This window comes from Ovis canadensis, chromosome 16 (assembly GCF_042477335.2).
Source record: "Ovis canadensis isolate MfBH-ARS-UI-01 breed Bighorn chromosome 16, ARS-UI_OviCan_v2, whole genome shotgun sequence".
Taxonomy (NCBI): Eukaryota; Metazoa; Chordata; class Mammalia; order Artiodactyla; family Bovidae; genus Ovis; species Ovis canadensis.
This window is the reverse complement of record NC_091260.1, coordinates 17,923,502-17,940,672: the sequence shown is the minus strand read 5'-3', so window position 1 is coordinate 17,940,672 and position 17,171 is coordinate 17,923,502. Positions and strand designations below refer to the sequence as shown.

General features: G+C 52.7%; 1 protein-coding gene across 1 annotated transcript; it reads left to right on the top strand.

Annotated features, from left to right (window-relative positions):
- The first annotated feature begins 9,108 nt into the window (after positions 1 to 9,108).
- NKX2-5 (NK2 homeobox 5) lies at positions 9,109 to 12,332 on the top strand. The gene is made up of 2 exons (XM_069556462.1): positions 9,109 to 9,696; positions 11,210 to 12,332. The coding sequence occupies exons 1-2, from the start codon at positions 9,366 to 9,368 to the stop codon at positions 11,848 to 11,850; spliced, it is 972 nt and encodes a 323-aa protein (XP_069412563.1). The 5' UTR covers positions 9,109 to 9,365; the 3' UTR covers positions 11,851 to 12,332.
- The last annotated feature ends 4,839 nt before the right edge of the window (positions 12,333 to 17,171 follow it).

Genomic DNA, 17,171 nt, shown 5'->3' with positions numbered 1-17,171 from the left:
ATCGAACCCACCCAGGTCTCTTAGCTTTCTGCATTGGCAGGTGGATTCTTAACCACTACCACCACCTGGGAAGCCTGTCCCTTGATAGTGCTTCGCAAAGCTCACCCCACTCCATCTGAGGCCCCACTGACCACTCTCCTCACTCTTCCTACCACTAATGCCTTAGCTCCAGTTCTCTCTCAGACCAGAGACTTCACTGGATGGCTGCATGGGCAGAAGTTTCAAACTAGACACACCTTTGATTTGTAAACTCCCAAAATGAGGGGTGGGGCCCATGTAAATGTGCATTTTTGAAATGTATCCCCAGGGGATCCTGGCCTAGCTATTTCCACAGCCCAGGAATCTCTTCCCCTTTTGTAAAGGTATAACTTGATTCATTATATTTGGGGTTTATCTTGTTTTTAAGTCTCTTTAAAGGTAATAGATGCATGTGGTAGGCAACAAAAACAAAACAAAAAATGAAAGGAGGAAGTTGTCCTTAAAAATGTACTAAAAGTCATATTTTATTCCTGACCTCCCCTCCCCTATTACTCTTCCCCAAAAGTTTCCATTATATTTTGCTTATCCTTCAAAAAAAAGAAATTCATAAACACATATGTATATATACATATGCCCATATTTAAAATAGAAATTCTACATCTTGATTTGATATTTAATGTCTCAAAATGTATCTCTAAGAATACATATAAATGAAGTAATTTTTTCTCATGGCTGCTAGTTTTCTGTTCTATTGGTGAACATAAATTTTTGCAATCAATCTTCCAAGATAGATATATTGGTTTTTAAAAAATGTTTTGATTCTTTAAAAAAAAATTAGAACTGCAATGAAAATATTTTTCTATACATACATGTGTATGTATAGAATACCCCTAGAAGTGGAAGTATTTGTTCAAAGGGCTTATATATTTTTTATTTTGATAGTACTAAATTGCTCTGAAGAAGTTTACCAATTCACTTTCAATCAACAATGTAAAAGAGTCACTAGGCAGAGTAATTATCAGACTTTGTGATCTTTATCAAGCTGACGAGTGAAAACATTTGCCTCATGGTTTGTGGTTTTTTAATTTCTTCCTTCTTTCATTCCTTTGTACTAGCAAAGTTCTGCTACTCCTGGCCAATTTTTCGATTGTTTTGCTGCATCATTTTCTTGTTGATTTACAGAAACTCTTTTCATATTGTGGAAATCAGAGGGGTTTTGGTCATTATTGCTAGCACTTAAACTGTGTGTCATTTTGTCTTTGATTCTATTCTGTTTTGTTTATTAAAAAAATATTTATGTATTTATTTGGCCTCCTTGGATCTCCCTGTTGCAGCATGTGGGAGCTTTAGCTGTGGCACAAGAGCCCTTCATAGTGGCACCGTGGGATCTAGTTCGCTGACCAGGGATCAAACTGGGCCCCTGCATCGGGATCAGGGAAGTCCCTCCACTCTGATCTTGTTTTGTTTTTGTTTACTGTACACAAGTTATTTTTATGCCATTAGGTGATACAATTCAGTTCCTAGGTATTTAGTTCTGCTTATCCGCTCTTCCAAATATATAAACACTACAAACTTATTATCTTAGTCATCTATAGCACTGCTATGTTTCATTTCTTAAGTTTAAATTTTTAATCTCTCTGGAATTAAATATATGTACTATGAGATTCAGAGAAGGCAATGGCAACCCACTCCAGTACTCTTGCCTAGAAAATCCCATGGGCAGAGGAGCCTGATAGGCTGCTGTCTATGGGGTCTCTAAGAGTCGGAAACTTTCACTTTTCACTTTCATGCATTGGAGAAGGAAATGGCAATCCACTCCAGTGTTCTTGCCTGGAGAATCCCAGGGACGGGGGAGCCCAGTAGGCTGCCATCTATGGCTTCGGACAGAGTCAGACACGACTGAAGCAACTTAGCAGCAGCAGCAGCAGTATGAGATTGGGGCTATCCAGATATCTTAGCTGGTGAAGAATCTGCTTGCAATACAGGAGACCCCGGCTCGATTCCTGGGTCGGGAATTTCCCATGGAGAAGGGATAGGCTACCCACTCCAGTATTCTTGGGCTTCCCTGGTGGCTCAGACAGTAAAGAATCTGCCTGTAATTCGAGAGACCAGAGTTGGGAAGATCCCCTGGAGGAGGGCATAGCAACTCACTCCAGCATTCTTGCCTGGAGAATCCCCATGGACAGAGGAGCCTGGTGTGCTACACAGAGTCTATGGGACTGTGAAGAGTCCGGCGTGAATGAACGATTAAGCACAGCACCGTGTGAGAGTAATCCATTTACCTTTCCCTAACATCACTTTCAATTTATGCGGAATGTGTGCTGTATGGACCACACTCCCCCAAATAGCAGAATGTCACAATTAACAGGTACCTTATTTCCTATGTTAGCCAGTTTCATTTTGTAAGTTAGACAACCACCAATACGCCTCTGCACCCTTCCCAGCTGCCCAGGTGAGTCCAAGTAGCAACACGGGATGTTTCTCAGCACAGCTGGGAAGGGACCCTAAGTACACCTAAAACCACCAAGGAGGGGCTCCCCTGGTGGTCCAGGGGTTACGGCTTTACACTTCAATGCAGGGGCACAGGTTCGATCTCTGGCTGAGGAAGTAAGATCCTCAGTGCTCTCAGGAAGGGAGGGAGGGGAGCCAGGGGGAAAAAACACCAAGGATACAAAGATGAAACCAGTAGCCAGAGAAGAAAAAGAACGTGCTCAAGATGAGCCAGTCAAAGGAGCAGGGCTAGAACCCAAAACTGGCTCACTGTCTAGTACTCATTTGGTACAATTCTGCCTCCTTCAGGGTCCGTGTGTCTGGGGCTGTGAAACCCCCGTCCGTCAGTGTGACTCAAGGATGCATGGACTCTGGTGGTCCAGGGGTTAAGAGTCCCCGTTCCAGTGCAGGGGACGTGAGTTCGATCCCTGATGGGGGAACTGGGATCCCACGTGCCAGGGGGCAATCAAGTCCTATGTACATGGCTACAACCGAACCTGCACTCTGGAACCCACACCTCACAGCCAGAGAGAGGCCTGCGTGCCGGGGTGAAAGATCCCACACGCGGCAATGAAGATCCAAAAAGCCAAAACCAAATAAATAAACAACTTTTTTAAGAGAAAGAGATGCAGAAATCAGGCCAAGTATCCATTAGTGACTAATGAGTCACCTGGAGGCTGGGTGGAAGTTCTGGCCCACTCTTCTGGGCCCTTCTCCTGGCTTCCCCCACCTGACCGCACACTTTCATACATACACACACACAACACCTAGCAGTCAGGCGGATCTGCCTGCTCTTTCCACTTCTGTGTGCTCCAGGCCCTTCTATGGCTGAACAACTTTGGACAGACAGTCTTTAAAGCAGCCCAGAGGACTTCCTGCCTGTCCCAGCTGGCTAGAGAAGGCTAGACCCTGGGGCAAAGGAAGCCACAAGGCTGACAGATTACAGGGGCCTGGGGGACGTGGAGATAGTATTTCCAAGACTCGACTCAGACTGACCAGAAATCAAGACCAGTGCACAACAAACGAAATGTGGAGCCTCTTGTTCAAAACTTACCAAGAATTTCCAGACAGCAACAACAGAACACAGGGCCCTTCTAAGTCCAGGCCCTGTGTGGGTACACAGTTGGCACACCCATGAAGCCAGCTTTCAGGGAAGGAGAGGGTTAGTTAAAGGGGCAGGCAGAAGGGTCCCCCCCAGATTTCTACAGCTCAGATTTTAGGGTAGAAGTGAACTGGGGGATTAGTCGTAATAGTCAAAAAGCCAAATGTCCATCAACTGATGAATATAGAAACAAAATACGGTATACCCATACAATAGGATATCATTCTGTCATGAAAAGGAGCAAAGTACTGATACGTGCTATAACGTGGATGAACCTTCAAGAAAATATTATGCTAAGTGAAAGAAGCCACATGTTATGTGATTCCATCTGTCTGAAATGTCTAAAATGGGTCAATGTATAGAGATTAAGTAGTAGTGATCTCCAGCTGGGGAGGTGGGAGATAGGGGAGGGTGTTGGGATTGGTGGCTAAAGCCTACAGGTTTCCTTTGGAGATGATAAAAAAATGTCCTAGAATTAGTTGTCATGATTGCAACTCTGTGAAAATACTGCAAGTCCTTGAATTGTATCCCTTAAATGGATGAATTAAATGGTATGTGAATTATATCTATTATCTCCCAATAAGTTGTTACCTAAGAAGAAGAGGAGAAGATGAAGGAGGTGGAGAAGGAGGTGGAGGAGGTGGAGGGAGTAAGAAATGGAGGAGATTGTGGAGGAAATGGAAGAAGAGGGGGAGGAGGAATTTTAAATGTTTCCCTCCCCTCTCTCCCTCACTCAGGTGAACTATATGTCAGAAGTCCCCTTGGCTTTGGTGAAGCCCGCATCTCCAGTCCAGCAGCCTGGCCCTCCTCTCTAGCTATGTGGGGTGTGTACTGGGGGAGGGGGTAGTGTTCTGCTTCCTCTCCAGAGGATACGGTTCTAGGAGGCAGCGACGTGTACTTTAAAAAACAACAATAATTCACAGTTCAGTTCAGCCACTCAGTCGTGTCCGACTCTTTGCGACCCCACGGACTGAAGCACGCCAGGCCTCCCTGTCCGTCTCCAACTCCCTGAGTTTACTCAAACCCATGTCCATTGAGTGGGTGATGCCATCCAACCACCTCATCCTCTGCCGTCCCTTCTCCTCCTGCCCTCAATCTTTCCCAGCATCAGGGTCTTTTCAAATGAGTCAGCTCTTCACATCAGGTGGCCAAAGTATTGCAGTTTTAGCTTCAGCATCATTCCTTCCAATGAATATTCAAGACTGACTTCCTTTAGGATGGACTGGTTGGATCTGCTTGCAGTCCAAGGGACTCTCAAGGGTCTTCTCCAACACCACAGTTCAAAAGCATCAATTCTTCAGAGCTCAGCCTTCTTTATAGTCCAACTCTCACATCCATACATGACCACTGGAAAAACCATAGCCTTGACTAGATGGACCTTTGTTGGCAAAGTAATATCTCTGCTTTTTAATATGCGGTCTAGGTTGGTCATAACTTTCCTTCCAAGGAGTAAGCGTCTTTTAATTTCATGGCTGTAGTCACCATCTGCAGTGACTTTGGAGCCCCCCAAATAAAGTCTGACACTGTTTCCACTGTTTCCCCATCTATTCTCCATGAAATGATGGGACCGGATGCCATGATCTTAGTTTTCTGAATGTTGAGCTTTAACCCAAACTTTTCACTCTCTTCTTTCACTTTCATCAAGAAGCTCTATAGTTCTTCGCTTTCTGCCATAAGGATTCACAGGTCTGTAGTTAATCCTGTGTTCGAATCCTGAAATTGTCCCTTTCCGTCTGTGTGACCCTGAACAAGTCACTTCACCTCTCTGAGCGTCTTTCTCCTCTCGGGAGAGATCAAAATAAGCTAATCCGGGATGACGTTCGAGGGCAAATGGCTCCTCCAGCGGGAGCGCAAGACACTGGAACCAGCTGAGCCCCTGCAATAAGGCAAGTCCGGGGCAGGCAAAAGCCAGTGCCGCGGAGCCCGCCCGGACTCTTTCGGAGCCCACGGCAGCCCCCAGAGATGCCCCCAAGTCTCAAGCCCCGGCCCGGAAGGAAGCCAGGACGGCTGAGGGGCCCCGCGGCCGGGGAGCCAGGGAGCCGGGGCCAGGGCCGGGAACCGGCCGCAGCGCCGCTGCTCATCCATCAGCTGGACGAAGAGCAGAGGCGCGCTCTCGGTCCTCTGTTTGCTTTCTCGCCAATTATTGCCGCGCCGTAGCCCCTTTGTTGATACAGTAGTCCGAAAAAGTGCTAATGTTCATTTATCAGGGGGCCTGCCGGGGACTCCCACGAGTTGCGATTCTTTCCAAAATATAAACACGGGGCGAGCGTCCCAGACAGAAATCCCCATCTGTTTCCCCGGCGCGGGCCGAGAGCGAGGCGTTGTTGAAGATAAAGCCGAGGATAACGCCGCCTGTCTCCAATGGACGTCTCCCCGGCGCATTAATGACATTCCCGGTGATAGTTCCAGCTTATCTTTCAATTAATCATATATACCTTTTGCGGCCGGCCGTGCTGATTGCAGGAAAGCGGGGGCCGGCTCGGGCCGCTCCGATCGCTTTTCAATTAATAATATTTTATGTGCGCAGAACGCGCTCCAGTCACCCTGGAATTTGGCTCATCTCAAAGCACCGACTCTTTAAAAGGCAAGGAAATGGATAGTTTTTCGATCTCTCCTCTCTGCCCTCTTTTGTCTTTCTCTCTGTCTCTGCCTTTCTCTGGACTGAAGGCTGTTTGTTTGTCCTACTAGTTTGGCCAAAGTGCGGCTTAGAGAGGCGGCCAGGTTGGATCAGTCGCCCTTGGGAAGGAAGATGCATCCCTGGTGGGGAGAATCAAGTTTCCTCCCTCCCCACCTCCCCACTCTTCCCCCGCTCCTCCCCCCTCTCCCCCAACCACTGCAGCTTCACTGAAAGAAAACAAAAATGTTTTTACTCAGAAACTGTGAGGACTGCAAAGAAAAGTTAGGAATTACTCTTCAGTTACTCTTAGGAATTATTCTTTGTCTGCGGAGACCAACATGGGTCACTTCAATTTGGATTTTGCATGTATTTACCCAGTTTTTCCCTGTCTTCCTCTCTTTGGCAGCGCTAAGGCCTATTTTAGACCCAAGAGAAATTACCAGATTCACAGAGGGTGTAAGGGGTTGAAAGTTATCGATTTTATTCAAATATGGAAGGTTTTCTTTCCTCTCCTTTTCATGACACCTGACCCACAAAACTATTTGTCAGCCTTAGGGACCTCCCCCATGCCCCAAAATAGGTGATAAATCTTCACCGCCTTGATTTGTAGAGGACATGCTGAATTTTTCTCTTCCTTCAGAACTCTCTCTTAAAACACACACACATACACACACACACACAAACTAAAAACAGAGATCCCGGATGCAGCCTCAATGTCCCCCATTAAACGGTAATATTTCAGGCGTCGGCTCACACTAATCTTTCAAACTGTCATCGCCAGCCGCCCGGCCAGCCCATTCACTTAACAGAGCTCCCAGGACCCTCGCTCCCATTCAGCGAGACATTTAATTGAATCGGATGTGCCTCGTTTGCCAGACGTCACCGCCTCGGCGATAGGCGTCCTCTCCCACTCCCCAAAAACATTCTTGAAAGGAGAGGTGGGCCCCCAAGCTGGGTTAGTTGAGGGCAATTACTGTACTATTGGCGGAAAGCCCGATTCGAGGTAGGGCCGAAGACAGGCCACTGATCTGGAGATCCGTCGAGGGAGAACACGGGTTGGGAGGTGGGCGGATGAGGAGGGTTCCTGGGGCTTGAGAATTCTCCACATTTGAAAAAGAGTCATCTCTACGAAAGACCAAGCTAACAGTCTCAGAACTGACCGTGGTCCCCGGCTGGAAGACTTGAAGCGGGACTCCCCCGCCGGCCCTGGGCGGCTGGCGCCTGCAAGGCGAGTCGGAGGGCTCTGAGACTCCGCGGTGGCTGTGCGAGGCTCCGCTCCCCTTTGCCCTAGCCCGGGGGCCACAGGTCCTGGGAGTGCGGATCTGACGAGGGGCTGGCAGAGTCCCAGCGTTGGGCCTACGCTTGACTCCTCGCGCGCCCTTCCCAGTGGCGCTGTGCAATGGTTCACTGTCAGGCTTGAGGGGCGCCTTGAGCGCGCAATGCGGAGCCTAAGGCCCTGAGCCCTGTCCCTAGGTTGCCTTTCGCCCCGTGCGCCTTTCTTCTGGTCCAAACGCTTCTTCCCCAGTTCCCAACTAGTCCTGCGCCAGGAGTCGAGCCCTACAAGGCTCGGTTCTGAGAGTCTGCGCGCTCCCCCGGACTTCCCACGGAAGCCTGAGTCGTGGGAAATCGGCGCTTTCCCCCCACGACAAGCCTCGCCATCGCTAGAGATAGGATAAGATGGAGACCTTAACCTGGGGCCATTCTGTCTGCCCAGACCCTTCCTGAAATTGTACACAAAATAGAATGCCTTGCTACAGTTTTCGGCGGGGGGGGGGGGGGGGGGGGTGAGCGAAAGGCCCTACAAGTTTTAATCAGGTCTTCCAAGGGACCCAGAGGGATGAGGCGGACTAGCACAGAGCTAGCCCAAGATCTGAAACACTCAAAGACTGGTCTGACAGAAGATCCCTACTTTACTGATCCTGGGCTAAAAATTAACACCCCCCGAAGACCCTCCCGGCATTTGCCTGGCCCCCTGCCGCCTCCGCCGCTGCCACAGGGGCACCCCACTCTCAGCCAGCCCAGAGAAATCTTGGGCGGCTGGGTTCAGAGGAGCCCGCCTGCCTGAGACCTAAACCTGAGCTGGGGACAGAGGCCATACAGACAAAGGCCTAGGCAGGGAGGGCAGGTGGGGAGAGGGAGGCCACAATGACTGACGGGCCCTGAGCTAAGCCTCCCTAGAAGACAGCTCTACCCCGAGTCGCTGCGCTGGCCTGCTGGGATTCTGGACTTGCTTCATTATTAAGAGGAGGGCTGTCTCTCTTGGGGGGCGGGGGGGGGGGGGACTGGCAGTGACTGGTGCCCCCTGGAGTTGTGTTTGTGTCACTTGCCCTGTCAGCGGTGCTCCCCCATCCCACAACCACCCACCTCGCTTTTCAGCTTGACTCACTCCAGGAGTTCCCAGGGCCTGGCCTCTTGGAGAAAGGCCACCACTAGGCCTGTGAGCCAGCTACACAGAATCCCAAATTCTCCAGAACGCCTCCCTCCGGCCATCACCCCAGAGCAAACTCTTTCCCCAATGCGTCTCTTCCTATTCAGACTCTTCTACCATACCATCAGTAGTAAATAAACTCCTGGAAATAACTCCATCCCTGAAGCCGCACCCACCCACCTACCCACCTACCCACCTACCCACCTACCCACCTACCCACCTACCCACCTACCCACCCAATCCTTCACTTTCCTATTGTTTCAGGTGCTGAGGAACATTTCCTCAAATCCCAGATCTACCCAACCCGGCCTAAACGTCGGGTTCGGAGAACAATCACGTTCTTTCTTATGCTTGCATCCTAGTAGGATTTTCAGGCTAACGCTAAGGACGAATCTTAGGCTGCAGGAGCGAAAGGAGTCTTCCAAATGCGTCGCGGCCCCTTTAAAAAGCTCAGCGGGATTTTTTTTTTTTTTTTTTTTGAGCCGTATGACTATATTAGGTGACACGAAAGTGCTCATCGCTCCTGTCAACGAGGCCCCCGGCCCAATGGCAGGCTGAGTCCCCCTCCTCCGGCCTGGTCCCGCCTCTCCTGCCCCTTGCGCCCCGCACTACCTGCCGCCTGGCCACATCCCGAGCTGGAAGGCGGGTGCGCGGGCGCGCGGCGGGCACCATGCAGGGAGGCTGCCAGGGGCCGTGGGCAGCGCCGCTCGCTGCCGCCCACCTGGCTCTGTGATTCGCGCGCCGCCACCATGTTCCCCAGCCCCGCGCTCACGCCCACGCCGTTCTCGGTCAAAGACATCTTGAACCTGGAGCAGCAGCAGCGCAGCCTGGCTGCCGGGGAGCTCTCGGCGCGCCTGGAGGCCACTCTGGCGCCCGCCTCCTGCATGCTGGCCGCCTTCAAGCCCGAGGCCTACGCGGGGCCAGAGGCCGCGGCGCCCAGCTTCCCCGAGCTGCGCGCAGAGCTGGGCCCCGCGCCCTCGCCCGCCAAGTGCGCGCCCGCCTTCTCAGCCGCCCCCGCTTTCTATCCGCGTGCCTATGGCGACCCCGACCCTGCCAAGGACCATCGAGCCGATAAGAAAGGTGAGGAGAAAACCCAAGCTCCTTCACTTCCCTGGGATAGCTTTCGTCCCCAAACCTCGCGGCCCAGAAACTCTGTCGTGAGTATAGAAGAGGCGAGTGCCTGGGCGGATGGTGGAGCAAAGGGGGCTCCGAATGTGAGAAGTGAGGTTGTTGCCAGGCCCCCTGGGCGTCCAGTCGGGGGTTTAGAGGAAATGCTGGATCGTGGTTATCAGAAACAGGAGAGGAAAGAAAGGGAAAATATTTATATATTTTTTCCGGCCTAACAAAGCCCCAGGCGCAGCAGCCCTGCTCCTGGATCTGTTATGAAGTTCAAGTTGAGCGATCTGTTTGTGGTGGACACAGCGAGAAAGATTCTCTCTCTCTATTTTTTTAAAGGTCTTCTTGAGGATCTGACCAAAACCGCTGCAATTAAATTGCTGCACACCAGAAGTACTTTTACGCGCAATTGGAGGAGGTCCAAGACCTTCTCTAGCCTACTCGTTTACCCGGGGTTTCTGGGGTCTTTCCTCCTTTGTGCAAGGAGAGTGGCGTCATTGAAAACAAGGATCTTGAATTTTAAAAAATGGGATACCTCGGACTCAAGAATGATTTTAGCAGCTTTCTTTTTCCATAACAATTTCCTCACGCGGCCAGAGCCTAGAGTGTCTTTCCTGGAAATAGAAAGTGTCTCGCGAAGAAAGGCGTGTAGCAATGGAAGAGATGACTGGGGGAGGTGGTTGTATCCCCGCGCACATCCCGAGGTCGGGGGGAGGCTGGCCGGGCAGTAGAGAATGCGCGGCGGGAAGACGGTAGCCCAACGCCGGGTTGGCAAGAACCCGGGGGCTGAGGGCGCGGGTGTAGGGCCGCTGTGAGCCCAGAAAGGGTCTTGTGAGCCTAGAAAGATTTGTCTAGTAGCAGAGGGAAAGTCCCGGAACAGCTGCCGGCAGGCACTGCGGCTTGAATTGGTCCATACGGATTCGAATCCAATTCGATTTCGAGGCAGGTTCCAAGGCCACCTGCCCACCCACTGCTTTTTGGGGGCTGCACAATTCTCACAGCATTTGAACGGGAGCCTTCGATCACCGAAGCAACAGCCTATTGACGTTCTGTTTTTTCGGTTGCCCTAATTTTGAGACAGTGTGACCAGTTCTAGGGGGAGGCCTAGATATCCTTCCTTTAACTTCGCAAACCAAAGTCTTCCTAATCTCATTCACTCCAGCGCACCACTGAGCTGTATTTTCTTTGCCTCCTGTCTTAAGTCACTGTCCATCTGTCTCACCAGAATGTGACCTACCCGAGAACAGAGACCTCTCTTGTTCTCCAGTGCCCACAGCCGTGCTCGGCACATAGTAGGCAATCAACAGAAGCTGGCTGTCGAGCGGAAGCCCAGTGTACCGTACAGTCTGCCGCAGCCAAGCTACAGGCTCCAGGCGGGACAGGGGTGGCGCCCACTGGGGCTCATCGCCCGGCGAGAGCTCCGGGGGGTTGGGTGGCCGTGACACAGCGTCTCTCCGCTTTTCTGTTCCCCGCTCAGAGCTGTGCGCACTGCAGAAGGCGGTGGAACTGGAGAAGCCAGAGCCGGACAGCGCCGAGCGACCGCGCGCGCGACGGCGGAGGAAGCCGCGCGTGCTTTTCTCGCAGGCGCAGGTCTACGAGCTGGAGCGGCGCTTCAAGCAGCAGCGGTACCTGTCGGCTCCCGAGCGCGACCAGCTGGCCAGCGTGCTGAAGCTCACGTCCACGCAGGTCAAGATCTGGTTCCAGAACCGGCGCTACAAGTGCAAGCGGCAACGGCAAGACCAGACTCTGGAGCTGGTGGGGCTGCCGCCGCCGCCGCCGCCGCCGGCCCGCAGGATCGCGGTCCCAGTGCTGGTGCGCGATGGCAAGCCTTGCCTAGGGGACGCGGCGCCCTACGCGCCAGCCTACGGCGTGGGCCTCAACGCCTACGGCTACAACGCCTACCCTGCCTACCCCGGGTACGGGGGCGCGGCTTGCAGCCCCGGCTACAGCTGCACCGCTGCTTACCCGGCCGGGCCGCCTCCGACGCAGACGGCCACGGCCGCTGCCAACAACAACTTCGTGAACTTCGGCGTCGGGGACTTGAACACGGTGCAGAGCTCTGGGATTCCGCAGGGCAACTCGGGAGTGTCCACGCTGCACGGCATCCGAGCCTGGTAGAGAAGGGACCGGTCTGGGAGGCCTCCGACCGATCCCACCTCTCAAGAGGGACACTGACTAAAGAGGGGAGAGGGAGGGCTCCCGGCACGATCCTGCGATCCCTCGGATGGATGTCACATGCTCTCCCACGGAGGCTTCGGAGATTTCCCGCCCCGTGCGCCTTTGTCCCCCGAGAGGGAGAGTCTGTGGCCAGGTTTACGCAGCTTGTGGTGAGTGAAACGGCAGCCTGGTGCCTAGCTGTGGCCCCAGGAGTGCCCTCCGAGCGCCCAGGAGCATCCCTAACCGGAGGAACACCAGCCCATTGGGACTGGGAGCCCGGGAGCAGCAGGCTCCTAACGGCCGTCTTTCCCCAAGCCTGGGCCGGGCGCCCGGGCCCTTGCTGCCTTGCGGCTGCCCCCCTACCCCACCCCCACCCGTATTTATGTTTTTACCTGTTTCTGTAAGAAATGAGAATCTCCTTTCCATTAAAGAGAGTGCGCTGATCCGGCCGTGTGCTTCTTTCAGCTTGCCATTTTTCAGAAACTGAATTTTGGAGGGCAGAGGCAGCCGACCTTGAGTTGTAGGGATAGGTATTCACTGAGCACATTGATGTTGATATAAATAAAGGCTCTCCTGTGCTGGGTCCTGTGTTAGGTACTTTCTGGGGTTGCTCACGTCATCCTCAGTAACTCTGGAAAGGGAAGTTCTGTTTTAAAGGTTAGCAGACTGAGGCCTGGAGAGGTCTAGTGACTTGTCTAGGAACAAATAGCCAGTGCTGGGAGAACTGAGGTTCCATTCTGGGTCTCATTACAGAGACTGAGGACACCTCCTTAAACTCTACTGCTCCTGGCGCTGTTTAAAGTAGGGGGCATTAAATGGAAAGTAAAAGCGCCTGAGTCCTGTGAGATTGCAGGGCACCCGAACTCATCCTTCTTAGAATAACACTGCCTGCAGTCCATTTCATAGATGGAAAAACCCAGAACCAAAGCCCTTGTCAGGGTTCTCAGAATGCCCCAGACCAGTGATACTCAGATACGCCAAATGGAAGTGCCGCATGGGTCCTGTGGTCTGGCCTCACCGCTGCTCTGCTGGGTGGAGAGCAGAGCCTGGACCACAGAGGTGACTAAAGGACCTCGACCGCCTCCTTCTGCGGCCAGGCCCCATAAATTCTCCCCATTTGACAGTTTTTTCAGCATTTAACGAATTTTGTCCTAGCCCTGACCAACGAATGCTACTGTGCAGATTTTACAGATGAGAAAATTGAGGCTCAGTGAAATCAAGCTAAAAACCTGCTCACTGTGGGAGTTTCTGGCTGTGTGCCCATTTTTTCCCCCATCAGTAAAATAAGAAGAACAAAAATACTTGCCCGGAGGCCTGGACCACCAGTTCGCAGGGGCTGACTGCAGCTCCCTTACCTCCAGCTCCGCTCAGCTCTCTAAAAGGGAGGAAGATGGGAGGGCGTCAGAGGTTTTACGTTCCTATGGAATATGGGTTTTTTTCTGGATTTTGCCTGGAAAGTACCGGCCTGGTTGCCTGGCCCCAGGGCTCTCGGTGGAAGACAAAACATTGCTCCTGGCACATCCTAACCTCTGGGAAGAGCCCCTAAGCCAGGCCCGGGGCCATTCTGCTGTCAAGCCAAGGACCCATCAGCTCTGCCAGTGCCCGTCTGTCCCTCAGGGCTCACCCCACCACCCTTGGGGAGAGGGGAAGATGCCAGGAGACTCTAAGTGCTAAGAGCCGAGCGGGATGCCGCTTGTGATACAGGGATGCAGGGTGTATGGGCTGAGCTCTGTAAGGAAGGGGGGAAATGCTGCCTCAGAGTTGGGCTCTGGGCCCTCAGACTTTAATCTCTCTGAGGGCTGCGGGAGGGGGATGTGTTCAGCCCAGGCTTGCGCTCTGCCTCCTGTGCCTACAACCCTACCTCATGCCTTCAGCACTCTGAGATGTACGCGGCAGTCCCATCCCCTGGAAGGGCACCAGACCAGTTCTTGATTCAGATAACCCTTTCCTGCCAGGCTAGCCACAGCAGGTGGCCTAACTCACACAACCAGGGAGATCCTTCTACCTGGAGCTCACCCACATTCTTGTCCTTCGTCAGTGTCCACTACCTCCTGGGGGTCCTGCACACATCTGGGCCTTTTTCGCCTTGCACTCATCGAAGTAACACCGTGTGTGTGCGCTCAGTCGCTCAGTTGTTTCCGACTTTTTGTGACCCCATGGACTGGGGCTTGCCAGGCTCCTCTGTCCCTGGAATTCTCCAAGCAAGAATACTGGCGCGGGTTGCCATTCCCTTCTCCAGGGGACACCACCCAGGGATCAAACCCGTGTCTCCTGCATCTCCTGTATAGGCAGGTGAGTTCTTTTTGGCTGCACCACCTGGGAAACCAGCCTTTTTTTCTATGACATTATGCTAACAGTAACAGCAGAGAGAAGAAAATCTCATATTATCCCGCGAGGTTTTCCTATGATGCCTCCCTCTCCTTCTTTGTCATCCTTCAGGGACCAGCAGAGTGACTCCAAGGTCTCTCACAAAGGGATAAGGAGGGCTGGCTGGCTCTGGCTTCACGGAAAGCCAGGCCTACAGGCTAAATGCTTAGGGGAGTTTGCTGATCTAATCCATCTTAATTTGCAAACCGGGAAGCTGAGGACCAGAGGTTAAGGCAGTGGTCAAGGTCATACATTCCCTAAGCACAGAGCTGGGAAACCCACCAGGCAGATACCAAAAGGCAGGGTGGGGACAGCATCTAAGAACGGAGAGCCAGTCTCCTGAAGATGCAGGGGACCCTGCTCTCTGCCCTGGGGCAGCCCACGCTCTCACCAGTGGGTGGGGATCTCAGGCTTGGTATCCAGGCTCATTATGGAACAAACTGTAGTTTCCAGAGCCCTGGGAAGCAGCACACAGCTCTTGCCGGCTGAGGGTGTGGGGTCCAGGAGCCAGAGGGCTGAGGGTCAAGGGGTCGTTACTATCTTAAACTAATGACGCCTGCCTTCCCGTAGCGATCCCTTCCCAAGGCAAATCGGCAGATTTGTTTTCCAAGTATATCCTATAAACGACGCATGCTGAGTGAGAAATTTCAACCAGGACAGAAAAGTGAGAAAGCCCGGGCGCCTCCGAGGTGGCAAAGCTCGCGGAGATAAGGATGGTGCGGGCGGGCTCCCTCTATCCGGGGCTCTGAGTGTGCACGTAGAGAAGTAGTTATATCTAATAGTTTAAAAAAGAAATTAGACAACTGCCGGCCTCACCGACCCAATGGCCATGAGTTTGAGCAAGCTCAGGGAGATGGTAAAGGACACGGAAGCCTGGCGTGCTGCAGTCCACAGGGTCGCAAAGAGCTGGACAGGACTGAGCGACTGAACAACAGCAAGCCCCTGTGGTTAAAAATTGAGAGATAAGCGGTGACATTTAAAAGAAAAAAGCTGGCTCCGCAGGCTAGGATGTAGTTCCCTCAGCCCAGCGCCGCCCTGCACAAGCTGGCAGAGGAGAGCCCCGACTGGGGATCCCCAGAATGAGAGACTGGAGACCTCCTCTTGCTTCCTCACGATACTTCCAGCCAGTAGACACAGGTTTTGCCTAATCAGAACAGCTCCCATCTTATTTTGTAGGGCTTTCTGCTTAAATCGATGCCATGCAGCTCATTTCAGTACTTGCATTTAAACAAATTTGCGGCAGACCCACGAACTTGACGCCTTGACATCAGCCGGAAAACCTGCGCAGCTACTGGGCAGGCTCGCCCGTCCTGGCTGGGCCCTTGCCTTCTCTGGGAGGTGTTCCCAGCTTAGGCCGCTGGCCCCTGGGGAGCCAACAGATCCACCTAGCCCCGGGTCTTGCTGACCTCGCTGCTAGACGGAGTTCCTGGAAAAAGGGACCCGCAGCTTAGATTTCACTTGTTTATCATTTGTAGAGCTTACTGTGGTACAAGCGCTGTCCTTACTCTAAAATAAACCCATCTAACCGTCTTTTACATTTCTGAGTTCTGCTGAGGAATCCATCTTAGGCCCAGAGAGGGGGAATAACTTGCTCAAGGTCACACAGCCAGAGCTTGGTTTCAAACTGAGGCAGTCTGACTCCAGAGCCCAAGAGCAAACAAACGTTTCATCCTCAGTTCAAAGAGTAGGCACAAAAATGTCTGTTGATTGATTGAAGGTAGGTATGGTAGTAAAATTAGCTAACAACTCTGCAAACATTTCTTTGTGCCAGACTTATCAAGCATACAAGGTAAGCATTATTCCTCACTTGGGGCAGGAGAGGAGACTGAGGCATGTAGAAGTGGCCCACCCAAGCTCTCACAGTAGGGGAGGCAGGGCAGCTGGGATGCGGGGAGGGGGGTGGCTGTCCTGCACCACTCTGATGCTTCTCAGGAGAGCTTACTGCAGAAGGGCGTAGGCAGTGAGCAGGCTGGTTCCCTGGGGCCACGACGCGCTCCCCACCCCGCTCCCACCCACAGCTGCCGAGGATAACAGCGGGGATTAGTGCCTAACATCTGTTCTTGCTTCCTTTGTGCCAGGCCCAAGGCTAAGTGCTGAACCTGCGAATCTCATTCCGTCATTTCCCAAGGAGGAAACTGAAACTCAGAGAAGTTAAGGACGTTCGTTGACTACCTAACGCCACTCTGGCAGTGTGGCCTGGGGAATCCTAGGCGGGAATCCAGATGGTTCCAATAGAGGCCTGGCTCTTTGAACCGCTCTCAGGGGTTCCCAAACTTGCCTGAAGACACAAACTGCTGGAGTCTGGGATAACCTCAACTCCCTCCCTGCCCCAGCTCCCTTGAATTGGACTCCTTGGGGAAGGCGCCTGCAAAACCACATTTATAACCAGGTGATTCTCATCATCTGGCAAGTTGGAGAACTGCATCTTTTCCCAGAGGCCTCTGATTCTGCAGGCTCTTCTCCTGATGGCCTGGGAGAAGCTGGAGTCAGATTTCCCCTCTCCAGGGCCTGCTTTTCCATCTTGGGATCCAGTGGCTGAGCACAAGCCTGGTAGCCTAGTGACCCTGGGAGCAGGGAGGAGGGCAAAGGGAGGGAAAGAGGAGAAGTCGGAAGAGGTACTGGGGACACAACTGACATAGCTCAGACCAAGAGCCACCCTGCGGCTTACAGAGCCAGTGCCTGCCAGTGCTGCCTGCACGGACGGCAAGGGGAATCGCGGGAGTGGCGGGGGCGGGGGGGACTCTTCAGGGACAGTCCACCTGTGCTGGCCAAATCCTAAGCTCCAGCTGGAGCCCCAGAGGGGAGTAGGGTTGAACCAGACTCCATAGGCGTTTCCATTCAGTTCAGTTCAGTGGCTTTGCGACCCCATGAACCGCAGCACGCCAGGCCTCCCTGTCCATCACCAACTCCTGGAG

What these genes read in the sequence shown, in the direction of transcription:
- NKX2-5 (XM_069556462.1), top strand. Translation starts at nt 9,366, where the DNA reads ATGTTCCCCAGCCCCGCGCTCACGCCCACGCCGTTCTCGGTCAAAGAC. An exon ending in CCATCGAGCCGATAAGAAAG is followed by an intron (nt 9,697 to 11,209) that starts GTGAGGAGAAAA and finishes TTCCCCGCTCAG; the next exon opens with AGCTGTGCGCACTGCAGAAG.